We start from the raw sequence: 15,130 nt of genomic DNA, 5'->3' as shown, positions 1-15,130 counted from the left end.
AAACAGAAGAAGAGTACATTGTATTTTGGTGAATTTGAGTTTAATGCATTTGTTTTATTTCTCTTTATATTTTCATAGTGTTGGAGTTAGAATATGCCAATTACTAAGAGTGAAAGCTTAGATAATTTCTAGGTGTTACAGTAAGTTTATATCTCTGAATCACTTGGCTAAGAAAGAAGTGTTCTTTACTGCTGAAGTCCATTTTTGGTCTATGAGACTATAAAAGCTGTGTTAAGATGTACATATCCAGGTTTGGGTCCTTTAAATGGTCACAAGCATGTATTTATTTGAAGTACTAATTTGAAGAAGAATTAGACCAGGTCAGTGCATGTTTAACATGCTGGTGTTTCAGTACCGTTAGGCTCCTGTTGGACATGACTTTCGGGGGTGCAACTTGTTTCTTTGCTCCCCCAGGTCTGAGGCACAGAAGCATGCTTTCCACTGAGCCTCGCACTACCACCTGTGATACAGAATGTCTCTAAGTGAGAACAACAGTGTGGTGTTTGCCTATGAATCTTCAGTGCACAGTACCAATGTACTCCTCAGCCTTGATGACCAGCGAAAGCAAGATATCCTTTGTGATGTTACAATTTTAGTGGAAGATCAGCGATTTCGGGCTCACAGAGCTGTGCTTGCAGCTTGCAGCAGTTACTTCCTTTCAAGAATTGTGGGCCAGGTGGATGCTGATCTTATCATAACTTTACCGGAAGAGGTGAGTGTCACTCCCTCCTGCATTTTACCTGCCAGTGCTTCTAATCTGCTTTGTTCATTTCTCTTTTATGGTAGGCTGGGGTTTAACTGATGATTTAGAGTAGGGGATTTAAGAACTGAAAGACACCAGCCCACAATCTGGAGTACCAAAAATATTTTTTGAATTCAAGTACTTCATATATATTATATTGTAAAGACTAACTGCTGTCATCTTGGTTTGGGGTCTGTTGTTTTTTTTGCCAGTGTTTTTATTCTTTGGCTTTCATCCCAAATGAAAATTAAATAAATGACTACTGCAAGAGTTGCTTTTCTAGGTCAGTCACACTAAGAGTCTTTCTACGATTTTTTTCTTGTTTGAGTATAGCTAGCTAGAAATATGTAAGAGAAAGTGAAAGGAATAGTGTTTTTCCCCTCTTGATCATTGCAGTTTTTGCGGTGTTTCTCCTTTAAACAGAAAGAAGGTACAATCTTAAAATACCATTGTTTTTTTTCTTTCATTTTCATATATGAATTTCAGTTTCATTTATGAATGCTACTTAATTGTAAAGCCACTTTAATGTTTTGTTAACTACACTAAGTCGGAAGAGATGTTGACAGCTTATGGATAAACTGTCTTTTACATTCTACTTCCCCACATTATAAAGGATGAATTAATGTGGTGGTGTAATCTCCAGAGCATATTTCAAATGGTATTTTAAGAATTCTTTAGGAAGGTCATAAGAGTTTACAGACAGTTTTAAAGGACTGGGCTCTTTGCAGATCTCATCAACTTCCCTTCATGTGTTGTGTTCTTTAAAAAGAACATACCAAACAGCTACTAAAAAAAACAAAGTAAACAAACCCTCAACTGATTCTTAAATTGAATTGCATGAATAATTCATTATTTTTGCTGGCAGAAGGATTCAGTGTAGTTAATGCATTGATATAGTGCTTTATTTAGCATAAAATACTGGTCATTTCAGTAAAGGCAGGGAGCAGAGTATGGACTTGAGTTCGAGTATGAATAGTGGACATACTGCTTTATTCTTCATTTGTAGAGAAAAGGCTAAAGGAAGTGTCATGTAGTTGGTAATCTGTTTGTTGCTTTCTACTTGATTCCTTAGACATTTTTTCATGCGTAGAAGATCCTGCACAGTTTCTAATGATACAGTTTTTGTTTATCTCTGGGTTCCTTGATAGGCAACTGTTGTGAAGACATAAATGTTCAATTATTATCACTTGCTCTAAAGGGGCTTTAAGCTGCAAATCTGTTCGGTGTGCAGTTTTTGAGTGCCTTTCTTCAAATCTATGTGAGGAAGAAAGGAGTAGGTGGCTGTAGTAATAAATAATCATGTGGTCAAACTCCATTTCTTCAAACTTTTTTTGCATCAATGGTGCATAAGACTAACTGATTGACAGTAATTGCTCTTCAAAAACTACAATTAAATACCAGCAGCAAACTGTAGAATAATTAGTATACAACTTGCTTTGAAATATATCTTTGTGAGGTTGGAATCTAGTTACTGATTTTCAGCATACAGCAATATTTTCCACTTTTAGTACTGCATTGCCAGAACGTTTTATTAAGAGACAGATCATAGTAAAGAAAACTGTCAAAAAATGTGCATGATAAAATTGTATCAGAAGAATTGTTTCAGAATGAGTTTGACTGGGTTTTCACAACAGAATAAGTCTGCTGCTTTTGTCCTGTGCTCTGTCCTGCTGGCAAGACAGGTGAATTTGTGTGTTTCTCTGCTTAAACCCAAATTGACCATACTAATGTTTTTTTCACTTGTTCTTGTAATAGGTAACACTTAAAGGATTTAGTCCTTTGCTTCAGTTTGCATATACGGCAAAACTTGTTTTAAATAAAGACAATGTGTCTGAAGTTTGCAAATGTGCAGAATTTTTGGGTGTACGCAACATTGAAGAGTCCTGCTTTCAGTTTCTCAAATTCAGATTTTTGGACTTTAAATTGGATCAGCAGGAATGTCCTAGGAAGAAGTGTTGCACACAGCATTGTCAGAAAGCAAACCCTAAAACTGGCAATGTGGACGATGGAGACCTAGAAATAAATTATGAAGTCGAAGCACTTCTAGAAAAGGAATATAGTCAAATTCCTGACACAAAGCCCTGTAAAGATGAAGAGAATGCTAAATCATTGCCTGTTCTCCAAAATAATGCCAATCAAAACTGTGATCCTGTACATTTAGAAAGGGGGAGTGCTTCCAGCTTATCTTCCCAATGCCCAAAGTATAGAAAATTCCAGAAAGCTTTTGGAAATGACAAAATTAATAATTCAGATTCCAATTCCAGTACTAAAGACGTTCAGGTACCACCATTTGCAACTTCTCTTGAGAAGGAAATACCTGATAATGATGGCATACAAAAAGCTCAGGAGTGCGTGCCTATGCAGGTGATCTCAAACTGTGAAGAGACTCAGGTAGAAATGGAAGAAGGGGAAGAAGGCATTCAGAAAAAAGAAGAATCAAAGAGAGATTCTGTAACTCGGAATGTGTCATGTCCTGTGGAGAAAATGGATCTTGCTGTTTTCCCCCAGAACTCTGCTACACCTCATGGACTCAATGCTGTGTCTATTTTACATAGTTGTGAGCAATATGGTAACTTGAATTTCAGTAGTATGCAAAACAACACAGTCTTAGCTGAAAAAACTGTGTTGAGTACTGAAGCTGGAAATGACAAAACTGAAAGTCAAGGTAACCCATCTTCAAAGGTGGATTTGTGCATTAGGGAAGCCGCTAACATCACCTCAGCTGGAGATCGAAGCAGTGTGGAGAGAGAGATAGCAGAACAGCTAGCACAGGGGTTCTGGAGTGATATTCACAGCACAGATGCCTGTCAAATACATTTACCACCTGCAGTTTCTAAAGAGTACTTGGAGCCTGCATATTCGGGGAAAAAATCAGAGTGTCCATGGCTGGGGATCAGGATCAGTGAAAGCCCTGAACCTTGCTCTCAGCGAACTTTTACAACACTGAATTCCGTCAACTGCCCCTTTATAAGCAACCTTAGCACTGAAGGATGTTCCAACAGCTCTGAAATAAACAGTGGAGATTATGTTCAGGGACAGCAACAAGAACAGTGTCCCTATAACTATGTGGTAAGTTTGGGAGAGGATTCGGAGACTGACACTGAGGGAGACAGTGAATCGTGTTCAGCAAGAGAACAAGAATGTGAGGTAAGAATATCCTGATGTATCCTTTGGTTCCCAGTCTTTCAAGGCCATATTCAAAAATCTGAGTTCTCTGTGTTTTGTTGTTTTGGGTTTTTTTCTGTGGCTGCTTGTTTCTAAAAGTCTGGAACTGAAACTTTAAATAACCATTCAGAGTTTTATATGGAGGGTCACTGTTAATTCAGGGAGATGGAATAAAAGTATGAAAGTATTTTTGGTCAGATACTGAAGCATTAGATGCTTACTTAGTAGATCTTTTAAGATTTTTTCTGGAACAACTGTCAGAAAAGGTTGTGAGCCTTAAATCCAGGCATGAAGGTTCGTTCTTAGATTTTTTTTTTCTTTTATCTGCTTCAGTTTAGAGTTTAAGAAATCTCTAAACTTCATGGAACCTTTGTTTAATAGAAGCTTGGAACATTTGTTTAATAGAAACTTACCAGTTTTCTTAATTTTATTCTGAGCTGTGGGGTGAAGGTGGGAGAGAAATGATACTTCAGATTTAATGTGAAGTGAAAATTAAGCTTTTAAGCTGGCTTCAGTAGCTGTGTATTTAAGACTGTTTAATAATATCACCTTCTCTAACACTTAGTGATATACCTGGAACAATTTCCATTTCAGTTCTTAGAATCATAGAATTGCAGTGTAACTCTGCATGATGGATCATTCAATGTTACAAAATTCAGTTGCTCTTAAAACACTAGGATTTTTGTCTTTCAAGATGCAGGGGCCTTACTGAGACTGAACATAAGTGGAACCTGCCATCAATACAAAAAATCTGGAATGCTAAACAAAAGGCTAGAATTGGTTAACTACATTCCTTGCCTCTATGTGACAGAGAAGGTGGTATCGTTGCTGAGGACAGTACTCTGGAGTTTTTTTTATTATTTTTTGCCTGTTTGTCACCAGGAGTGGCCAATCAGAGAAAAGACTTCTCTGTGTTCTTTTTAAACTAAATTCAGATCTTTGACCACAGCAATGTAACATATTCTCCTATTTACTATACTTAAATGTAAGGATTAAAATAAAATGTCCTTAGTTGTATACTCAAAAACATGGTGATTATTTTCTAAAGGTAAATATGTTTTTCAGTATTAATCAACACTTTGTGATCTCAAATGCTTTTGTAGCTCAGGTATACAGTAGTAGCAATAGCCTGGTCCTCTGTCTTCTCCAGCACTAAGAAATAAAAGACAAATATTGTAACTTCTGTATTTTAAGGAAATGCCTGTTTCACATGAACTTTTCCTGCAGAAAAAAAAAAGCATAGGTATAAAAATGTATGCAGGATGCAGTCTTAATAGCAGCTTTGGGAAAACTTTAAACTATATTAGTGAGTCTTGACACCTGTTTTGTACCTCACCAAACTGTAACTCATCTTAGAGTGTTTCACCTGCGTATTTGATGCACACACAAGTAGCTTTCCGCCTCCTCTGAATATGCTTGTAAGGCTCTAGTGTAAATGTGCAAATACTCTATTGCACCTGTGCTTGAACTCCTGTAATTGAATCCCCTGGATTTTATCCCATCATCTGATGGTTATGTTAGTTTGCTCTTGTCTCTGAGATATAGGAATAAAGATGAGTTGTGTGGTAAAGAATGCTTAAAATGGAAACTTGAGTTGTTGGTGTTTGTGTATATCAGTTCCACCTTGGATTTACAACTGTATCTCACATTCTAGGTAAAACTGCCGTTTAATGCACAAAGGATTATCTCACTTTCCAGAAATGACTTCCAGTCATTTCTGAAAATGCATAAATTAACTCCTGAACAATTGGACTGTATTCATGATATCCGAAGACGAAGTAAAAACAGAATTGCAGCGCAGCGATGTCGCAAGAGAAAACTAGACTGTATACAAAATCTTGAATCTGAAATTGAAAAACTGGTATGTATAAATATTCATTGCTGTTGTCATGTCTTTTTCTAAACATTTTGACTGGCTATCCGGCAGCAGCTTGAGAGTGTGGTGATTTACTACTTTTTCCACTCAAGCATAAAAAACTTTATCAGTCTTGTGTAACTCCTTGATAGCAGTTCTAGATTTTTCTGAGCCTTGCTCTAAAGTATACGCATCTTTCCTTCTGTGGACTTGTTTCTATTCAAATAAAACATGCATCACAACATAATTGTTGTTGAACAATGTTTCTGAAACCCATAAGCTTTGAATTTAATTGTACAGAATGATTCCCAGACTGTTATCCTACACTGCTTTTTCCCTCTTCCCCTTTCTTGCTTCGAGATTTTGTTTTTCAGCTCACAGTATTGCTCATGATCAAGTTTGCAGTTACGCAATTGTTAGTTGTGTAAGTACTGTTCTTGGAACATATCAGCATGGGCTGGCAAACTGTTTCCTGAGTCTTGAATGTTAAAAATGAGACCCTTGTAGAAAGGCAGAAGATACAGAAGAACTTGGGAAGTTGCTTGCCTTTTTAGCAGTTGCATCAAGATTGTAGCTGAGGAATTGATGCATCCAGATTTCTCAGCAGCCATCTGTTAATATATTTTCTCCTCCTTAAGAAGGTAGTAAAAAGATAAATATGTAACTTAAGAGAAATGTAGGTAATCTGAGGTTAAGATTATGTAAAAATAGCAATGGCAAGAAGATAATTGAGTGGCTTTTCAGAAAAAACAAGTCTTTGACTCTCATCTCAGTTTCATAGTTGGTCATAACCATGTGCACGAAATAGTTCAGTTGTTTAGGACTAGTGTACTCTCATTCTTCTTCGTGGAGCATTTTAGGCTTGGTGTACCTGAATTTGGTATCTGTATCAGCTGGAACATAGCAGTCATGTTGCATCTTTTTTGACTTCAAAGTGAAAAGGAAAGTAAAATTAGAGCCAAGTGCCACAGACTGGAAACTTATTTTCTTGTGATCATCATCTTTCACTGCATCTACTCCTACTTCTGCAATGAGGAGATTGAAGAAGGTGCTCTGTGAGGGAGGGTAATCAGGTGATTGTACTAATAATATCCTTACTGAAGAGAGAAGTTGCATTTCTGACATTTCAGAACTTTTTGCCTGGTTTTGTCATTATGTTGTCATTTCTGTTATGTAACTCTGTCAATATTTTGCAATACTTGGGCAGGGAATTAAAGGTTGATCTGCAAGATTAGACATGTGGTTGTTTGAGACTAATAATTATAGCATAATATCCTTCTTTCTGTGGACCTGTGCTGGAACAGACTGAATGTCTGCTGTTTGACAGGTAACACTGTGCAAGGCCTAGATAATAAGTGTTGAGTCCTGAGAAGTGTAAGGTGAGGTCTGAGTTATATGAATCATCCTCTAGGCACAAACATGTTCCAGTTGCGTTTTTTTTTTTTCAACTGTGCTGATAATTTTCTTCAGAAATTCCTGAAAGGACTCTTTTTGGAGATGTTGACCATGCCTGACAGCCACAGATCATCAAATTTGTATAAGCTGTACACAAATACAGAAGCATCAAGATCAGTCTAGGCATGATTTCCAGGTAGGTGGAAGAAAAGAGATGTCGTGGAAGGACTATAGATGGTACATCCAGGTTGCTTCATGCATGATGGCTCCTGCCTTGTGACTGTTCTCTGGGTCAGTTGTGTCTCGGACCTTTTAGACTTCGATTTTCTCATGGTATCATCTGTAATGTGGCTTTGGGAGAGAATAGAATGGTATAGCTATAGTATGACAACTCTTGACAAGTAGATAATACTCTGTGCTACCAGTTAGGAAATACTTTTTCATGGAATTCCTCCTCCTGATTTTCAGTATGCGCATCGTGTTGTCTTGTATTAGTTTCTATTTGGTGCTGTTTCAGTTTTTTTCTCTCTCAGAAGATGCTTGTGGTGTGTTTCTTGGAAAAGTCCTATATTTGGAACAGAATGTCCCCTGCCTGACTAGCGGCTGGAGACTGACAGCTGGCAAGTTGCTTTGCTGACAAGCACCTTGGGGCCTGGGCAGACAGCAGGCTGAGCATGGATCAGCAACATGTCCAGACTAAAATAAAGGCCATCAGTGTCCTGGGCTGTGATAACAGAAGTGCAGCCCATTGTTGGAGTGCCTATCTTGGCACGTGTAACACTGAATCATTTGCTGGGTTTTCACCCCTCCCAGTTCCAGGAGCACATTGATAGACAGGAGGAAGGTTGGGTGAAGGCCACTGGGATGGCCAGGCCTGAAGTACTTCTGTGGTGAGAGGCTGAAAAAATGGGGCTTCTACCTGGAAAAGGGGTGGGGAGACCTAATGGCTACCTGCCCATACCTGTGGGGCAGTCCTTGAAGTTACACAGCTTTTGGTAATGGAAGATCTTCAGCTTCCTGGAGGAGTACTTGACAGCAAGAGAACAAGAGACATGGCCTTAAATTACAAGGGGGATTTCATATGAAAATAAGGAACATTTTTTCTTCCAGTGGGGACAGGCAGGTAGTGGAGTATTTCACCCTGAAAGACTGTGCATGTGCTGTCTTTGAGGGTTTTATGGCATGACTGAGCAAAGCCCTGAGCAGCCTGATCTTACCTGATCTCTGACTTTGTTTTGAGCAGCAGGTCAGGCTACAGACCTGCTGAGGTACCTCCCCTCCCAAGTGATTCTGTAGAATTGGAAGTCTTATGTTAAGTTCCACTTATATTGAAGAAAAATACTGTTCAGTGCTGAATCTGTTGTCTGGGAGAGTTACCTTTGATCATGTCTTTTGATCTTCTGTACTGATAAAGTTATTTTTTTACCTTCCCATATGGCCTTTGCTTATTGACCTTTCAGGTGAATCTGGGTGTTCTTGTTGGTCACTAATGTTCTGTATTTGAGAATACGCAAGGGCTACTTTAGGAGATGTTGACTTGTGAGAAACAGCTCTTTCAGAGACCCTGTGTATATTCACATTCCTTGTACTTTCTCCTGTACAATTGGATGACCCTGCTTGAGCAGGGGGGTCACACCAGATGACCCACTGTGGTCCCTTCCTACCTGACCCATCCTTTGATTTTTCACTTTGAAACTTTTTAAATAGGGTACTTGCGAGGGAGAGCAGAGTAGAGGACAGCTGGTCTCAAGAAGCACTACTTCGCTGAAGATTCTGTAGCTGAGTAAGAGGATGTGTCAGTGCTCCAAGAAAAATGTAATTGAGATTATATTATATATATTAGAACAGGGTGAGGTGAGTGAACTAAGGACATTCTTTACCAGGAGATTCAAAAGAGCTCTCAGTTTATTGTGACCTCAAAACTGACATTTTTTGTAGTATTAGTATAATGCTGATAAAATAAAACAATAATATTTAAATGTATTAACCTGTCAACAGCTTCGGAAGGGGGGTTAGGAATTTATGCTGGAATAACTATTTCTGAATGTTCATGTTTGTTTTAAATAGCAGTCCAGATAATTTCATCAGTCCGTACTACACAGCTGAGTGTCTCTACATACCCAAAAGGTATTAGGTAATCTGCGTAACAGAATGGGAAAGATTATTCTGATCAGTATTGAAAAACACCTGGAGGACAATGCGGGCATCAGTCACAGCCAGTACAGCTCCATGAGGGGAAAGTCCTGCTCGTCAAAACTGATTTCTTTGTATGACAGGGTAACCCACCCAGCTGGTCTAGGAAAGCCAGTAGATGTAATCCTCTTGGACTTCACCAAAGCTTTTGACAGGCTCTCCCAGGATCCCTCTGAACAAAATGTCCAGCCCACAGCTGGATACGCATCATGTGGGGGAGAGCAACTGGGTCATGGGTCAGGAACAAATGGTGACAGTGACTGGGGTGACATCAGGTTGGCACTGGTCCCCGGTGAGGTTCTGCAGGGCTCCATCCTGAGCCCTGTGCTCCTCACCATCTTCATTAGCAATCTGGACACAGGACTCAATGGAACACACTGTAAGTTTGCCATTGACACTAAACTGGGAGGAGTTGTCAACTCCCTCAAGGGCAGAGAGATCTGGACCAATGGGAGACTTGGACAATCACCAACCGTGTGAAGTTCAACGAGGGCAAGTGCCAGATTCTGCTCTGGGACAGGGCAACCCTGGCTGTGTGTATGGACTGGGGAATGAGAGGCTGGAGAGCAGCTGTAGAAAGGGACCTGGGGTTCCTGGTCCATGGCCAGTTGAACATGAGTCAGCAGTGCCCTGGAAGCCAAGAGGGACATCCATGTCCTGGGGGGCATCAGGCACAGCATTGCCAGCCAGGCAAGAGGGGGTATTGTCCCGCTCTGCTCTGCACTGGGGCAGCCTCACCTTGAGTGCTGGGTGCAGTTTTGGGCACCATGGTTTAAAAAATGGCGTTGAGCCATTGGAGAGCACCCAAAGAAGAGTCATGAGGATGGGGAAGGGTCTGAAGGGCGGAAGTCTTATAAGGGGTGACTGTGGGCATTTAGTCAGTTCAACCTGGAGAAAAGGAGACTGAGGGGAGACCTCATTGAGGTCTTCAACATCCTCAGGAGGGGCAGGTGCCAATCTATTTGTGACCAGTGACAGGACTCAAGGAAACAGCATTAAGCTGAGTCATGGAAGGTTTAGGTTGGATATTAGGAAAAGCCTCTTCCCCCCCATAGGGTGGTTAGACAGTGGAACAGACTCCCCAGGGCAGCGGTCGCAGCACCAAGCCTGACAGAGCTCAAGAAGCATTTGGACAAAGTTCTCAGGCACAGGGTGTGACTCTTGAGGTATCCTGTGCAGGCCCAGGAGTTGGACTCTGTGACCCTGATGGCTCCTTTCCAGTGTGGCATATTTTATGATTAACAGCTGCTCCCAGTATGCTGACAAATAGAAATTTATTCACCAAGTCCTCTTTATTCTAATTTTAGATAAAAAGAACTGGCAACAAGTGTTCCTCTTGCCAAGCTGCCTAAACTTAATAAATTCTTTCGAAAAGAAGTTGTAGAGGTTGCAGTATGAGGTTTCTCTTCAAAAGGGGATGTGAAGGAGTGAAAATAATAAAACTTTCCAAGAGTGAATTGACGTAACAATAGCTACAACACATAGTCTCGATGATTAAAACTTGAAAACTATTTAAAGCCTTGTGTGTCTTCAAAACTCTATCTTCTTTTAATTACTTAATTAGAGAATTAAAAATGTATATGTTGCTACATGTTTGTATTTGGGTTCTTTGTCCTTTTTGTTCAACTTCATCATGATGGTCTTGGTTGTGCCCTGTCCTTTGCCATTTCCTCATTTTTCAATGTTGCTTGTTTCCATGATTAGACTTCTCAGTTATCAGTATCTTTTCATCTTTAGCCAGTTCTATCAGAAACCTCAGAAAAATTCACAACATTGAAGCCAAATAAAAGCTTGATTTCATACAGGCTACTTTTTTCTACATGATAGTTATTAGTGAGTTGCCATCGTCTTTGTTGCCATGTGCTTGGACAGTCCTGCTACATTATCTCTAGGTTGTTAGTTGTTCACCACATCTTCTTTCCTTTACCTTTCTTAAATTTTCTGTCTAATTTAGGAACTATACTTAACTCCATTGTTTGTCCTGTAGTGGATTTGGCACTTCTTGAGAATGGAAGTTAATTTGCACCTAGTGGAATCGTACCAATAATTAAAATGTCATGTTTGATTTTCAGCATTTCAATTTTAAGATACAGATCTCTGTGAAGACTACTTAATGTTTTGTTGGCTCGTTGGTAATGGTTTTTGTTACCGTGTAGAACTGGTGTTTCAGGAATATTTACAGTACGTGCAGCTATGTTTCATTTGTTCAATAACTGCAAATTACTCCTTTGCCAGCATGAGTTTGGACAAAGCTGCATATCTGAAAAACCACAGGAAATACCTTACCTGATGATGCCTCCAGAGGTTAGGATTGGCCTTTTGATATGTGTTTGATTGTGTTGCTGCTTACTTTCTTAATGCCACATTAGTTCTGTTTCCACAGATCAGAGTATTTAAAGTCTTGTTTTAGCTTTGATAGGAGGTTAACCATAGTTTTTATGTTAAAATGTAGACTAAAATATGGTTTTTCTTTTTGCAGCAAAATGAGAAGGAGAATTTGCTGAAGGAAAGAAACCACATTTTATCAACTCTGGGTGAGACAAAGCAGAATCTGACTGGACTTTGCCAGCAGGTCTGTAAGGAAGCAGCCTTGAGTCAAGAGCAAATACAAATACTTGCAAAATATTCTTCTTCAGATTGTCCACTCTCATTTTTGTTCCCGAAAGGAGAACAAACAGCTCCATCTGATAGTGAGCTTGTGGTACCAGCATCTGTAGAATCGGCAAATGGTCTTTCAGGTGTCACACCTACAGCTGAGCAGAGTTCCTGTTATCAGTGTGTCAAAAGCGTGCGCGAGGCCACGTACAATCAAGTACAAGAACTGCATCCAGTTTCTGCCAGAACATTGGAGCAAACGTCGCTCGTGGAGCCATGTGGACAGAGCAGTGGCATCACAGACTTCTGCCAGCAAATGACCGACAAATGCACTACAGATGAGTGAATCTCTTCCATCTCATTGCCAGCTTCTCAACATTGCAACTAGAAGTGGGATTGAGCATTATTGGAAAGTAACTTACTAAGTGAGAAAGAAGATAAAAGTTTAATCTTTTGAAACTATATTGACAATTATGTGGTCACCATTATTACTTGGCAAGCTTTGGGTTTGCTCTGTGTAGTTCCAGAATGTAATTTTTATGTGTCAGTCTTGGAGCTTTTTCTGTATGGTGATGCCAAGGAGAGTTCAGGAAAGCTGTTATAAAGTACAAATTCCATGCACAGGTGCTTATTTGTGAGGGAGTTTTGTTCCTGTATAAAGCAGCCTATTCTCATTTATGCCACAATACTTAATGCCACTCTGCATTTTAAGGAAAGCCTCCTGACAGCTGTTTATGCACAATGACTTCTATACCTGGAATTCTTCTAAGACTTCTTCTTTTCCTGGTAGACAAACCTTAAGAAGCATATATAGCTCTGTAAATGTTCATTTTGTAGATGGGCTAAGTTACATGACAGGATGAGGAGATTTTGAAAAGTGCACTCTAGTATAGCTCCTTGCTTCCTGCTGTTCCCCTCCCCATCCCAGAGAAGACTTTTACTGAATTAAAAGTAGTAGGCTACTACTAGTAGTAGAAGAATTGATTAGTAGTAGGCTTTTATTGAATAAGTGCTTTTGTCTTGTCGCTCTAGTACAGAATTAGAAGAACTGGAGCAGCAGAGGTGCTGCCATATACTGCTCTCTTCTCTAAATTTAGTGGGAGGAATAACAACACACTGTGGAAGGCAGACATCTGAAACTTGTGCAGTTCTTGGTTGAGTGTGCATTGGATCCTCTGGCATCTGAATCCCATAGGTTTATTAAAACTCACTGCTGTATTGTGTCTTCCTGTCCTAGCACCTTCAAGCTTGCTGCTTGTTTGTGGCAAGTTAGAATCAGAGTATTGTGCAAGTCTAAGGACAGACTTTTTTTTAAAGGTATTCGGGCGCCACATTTTTTTCTTTCAGTGCCTAACTGCCTAAAGTAAGTTACAATTATTTGTTCTCTGATCACTGGGACCAGTAAAGTTCTATTTCAGAATCAATCTTCAGGATACTTTGTGGCTAAACCTGTAGTATATTTTCAATGGCCTGTGCTATTAGCATAGATATATAAAAAGTTTATTGAAGAAATGAGCTGGAGATATTTCCTATATTACTTTGTGAAGGAGAAATTCAGCTACTGAAAATAATCCCCATTTTCTAGATTTTTACATAGCAGTGGATGCAGATTGTATACCAATGATGCTTTGTTATTTAGATGCTATTCTCACACCAGAACTAAGTATTGAACCTCACCACAGAAAACTTTGGGTTTGCTGGTTTACAAAACATGAAGAATCTTGTATAAGCCAGTGGAATTCTTCATTTCCTACCTCAGAATGTGTATGAGCTTTTTGTGTTTTTGTGTGCATGTACAGTAGGCAGCACCTAAGCAAAGGCCCTTGTAAATAGTGCTTTTCAGTTTTACCTTGCAGCAAGGCAAAACTTGTTATTGGCAAGGCTCTTTTTTTTCCTCTCCCCACCATCCACAGGTAACATAGCATTAATAAAGACAGTAAGCCAGTTATTTAAAACAAAAATTTAAAATTAACAGATTTCAACAGGATTTCTCATAACCAGCACGTAACACAAATGACTACACTACCTCACCTATGGGACTGAAAGTTGATTGAAATCTCTAGTGAATCCTTGGATTTTCATCATATATCATTACTTTTTTAAGGGAAAAAATGTGCTAATGGTGCATAGCTTATATAAATTATAATGCTTGCAGTAATTGAAATTCAGAAATAAATACTACACAGCAGACATCATGATAATTGGATTGAAATGCTTTTAAATTACTGTCATTGTGTTATGATGATCCTGTATATGTATTACTTTATGAAGCTCTCTGGGCTTTTTCTTCAGTTTCTGTAGATTCATGGTTAATTTAATCCTGTCTCCCTCCCACACTGCCACCCTGGGAAGCATTTTGCTCTTATGTCTCCATTTTATTTAAAAAGCAAACCAACAAGAAACAATCAAAAACAAAATTCAAGGCCCAAACCTCTACTGTTCATAAATACTATCACTTTTAAAGCTGGTGATATTCTGAAATGACGTGGACAATGGCATCAAAACACTGTCCTAATAGTGCACATAGTTGGAAATAGAATTCCTTGGGGTAAGTCCTTATTATAACGAGGTGGAGCATCTTTGTAGGGAATGGCTGGCTGGGAGCTTATCCAGTGGCCCAAAGCCCTGACACACTTGGCTGTAGATGTTGGAAAACAAGATCAGTGATGACCAAGTGTGAGACTGGAATATCCCTAAAGAATTGTGCTCCACTGCTGCAGTCTGGGGATCAGCCACAGCGTGAATTCCATATAGCTGATTGTGGAGGGATTCCAGGGCAGGAATCATAGCAGTCATTGACCTATGATAAAAGTAACATCATGTTTTTAAACCTGATATGAACTTGATGAAGTTTGAGGGTAGTTTTTTGCCTGACCAGCTGCATCTAAATAATTTTTAAAATATTTATTTAATACCATAGACCTACAAGTTGCATGTTGACTTCTATAAGCCTATATCATCAACTTGCAAATGTTACAAATGAATGACAATTTTATGATACAGAATTCTCAGGAAAATGTTTTTGGAGTTTGGCTTTATTTTTTCTCTTCCAGTATAGAAATACTCAGTTTTGAAATTGTAAAATACTTTGTTGAAGCATGTTTTAAAATACTTTGAACAGACTATCTTAAAGCCATAAGGGTATGATGGCATAAAGATTGTAAAATAAACAGATAATTACAACA

At 39.1% G+C, this 15,130-nt stretch overlaps 1 protein-coding gene across 2 annotated transcripts in view; it reads left to right on the top strand.

Annotated features, from left to right (window-relative positions):
* Window positions 1–15,130, top strand: part of BACH1 (BTB domain and CNC homolog 1) — a 32,812-nt gene extending 17,682 nt beyond the window's left edge. For both annotated transcript variants that reach the window (XM_068180776.1, XM_068180775.1), the window contains exons 2-5: window positions 415–712; window positions 2,498–3,889; window positions 5,562–5,768; window positions 11,830–15,130. In XM_068180776.1, the coding sequence (XP_068036877.1) occupies window positions 473–712; window positions 2,498–3,889; window positions 5,562–5,768; window positions 11,830–12,291 (2,301 nt within the window). In that variant the 5' untranslated portion in view covers window positions 415–472 and the 3' untranslated portion in view covers window positions 12,292–15,130. The remainder of the gene's footprint in view (window positions 1–414; window positions 713–2,497; window positions 3,890–5,561; window positions 5,769–11,829) is intronic.

This window comes from Anomalospiza imberbis, chromosome 2 (assembly GCF_031753505.1).
Source record: "Anomalospiza imberbis isolate Cuckoo-Finch-1a 21T00152 chromosome 2, ASM3175350v1, whole genome shotgun sequence".
Taxonomy (NCBI): Eukaryota; Metazoa; Chordata; class Aves; order Passeriformes; family Viduidae; genus Anomalospiza; species Anomalospiza imberbis.
Note: the sequence above shows the minus strand (reverse complement) of the source record. Positions and strands in the feature narration are given on the sequence as shown.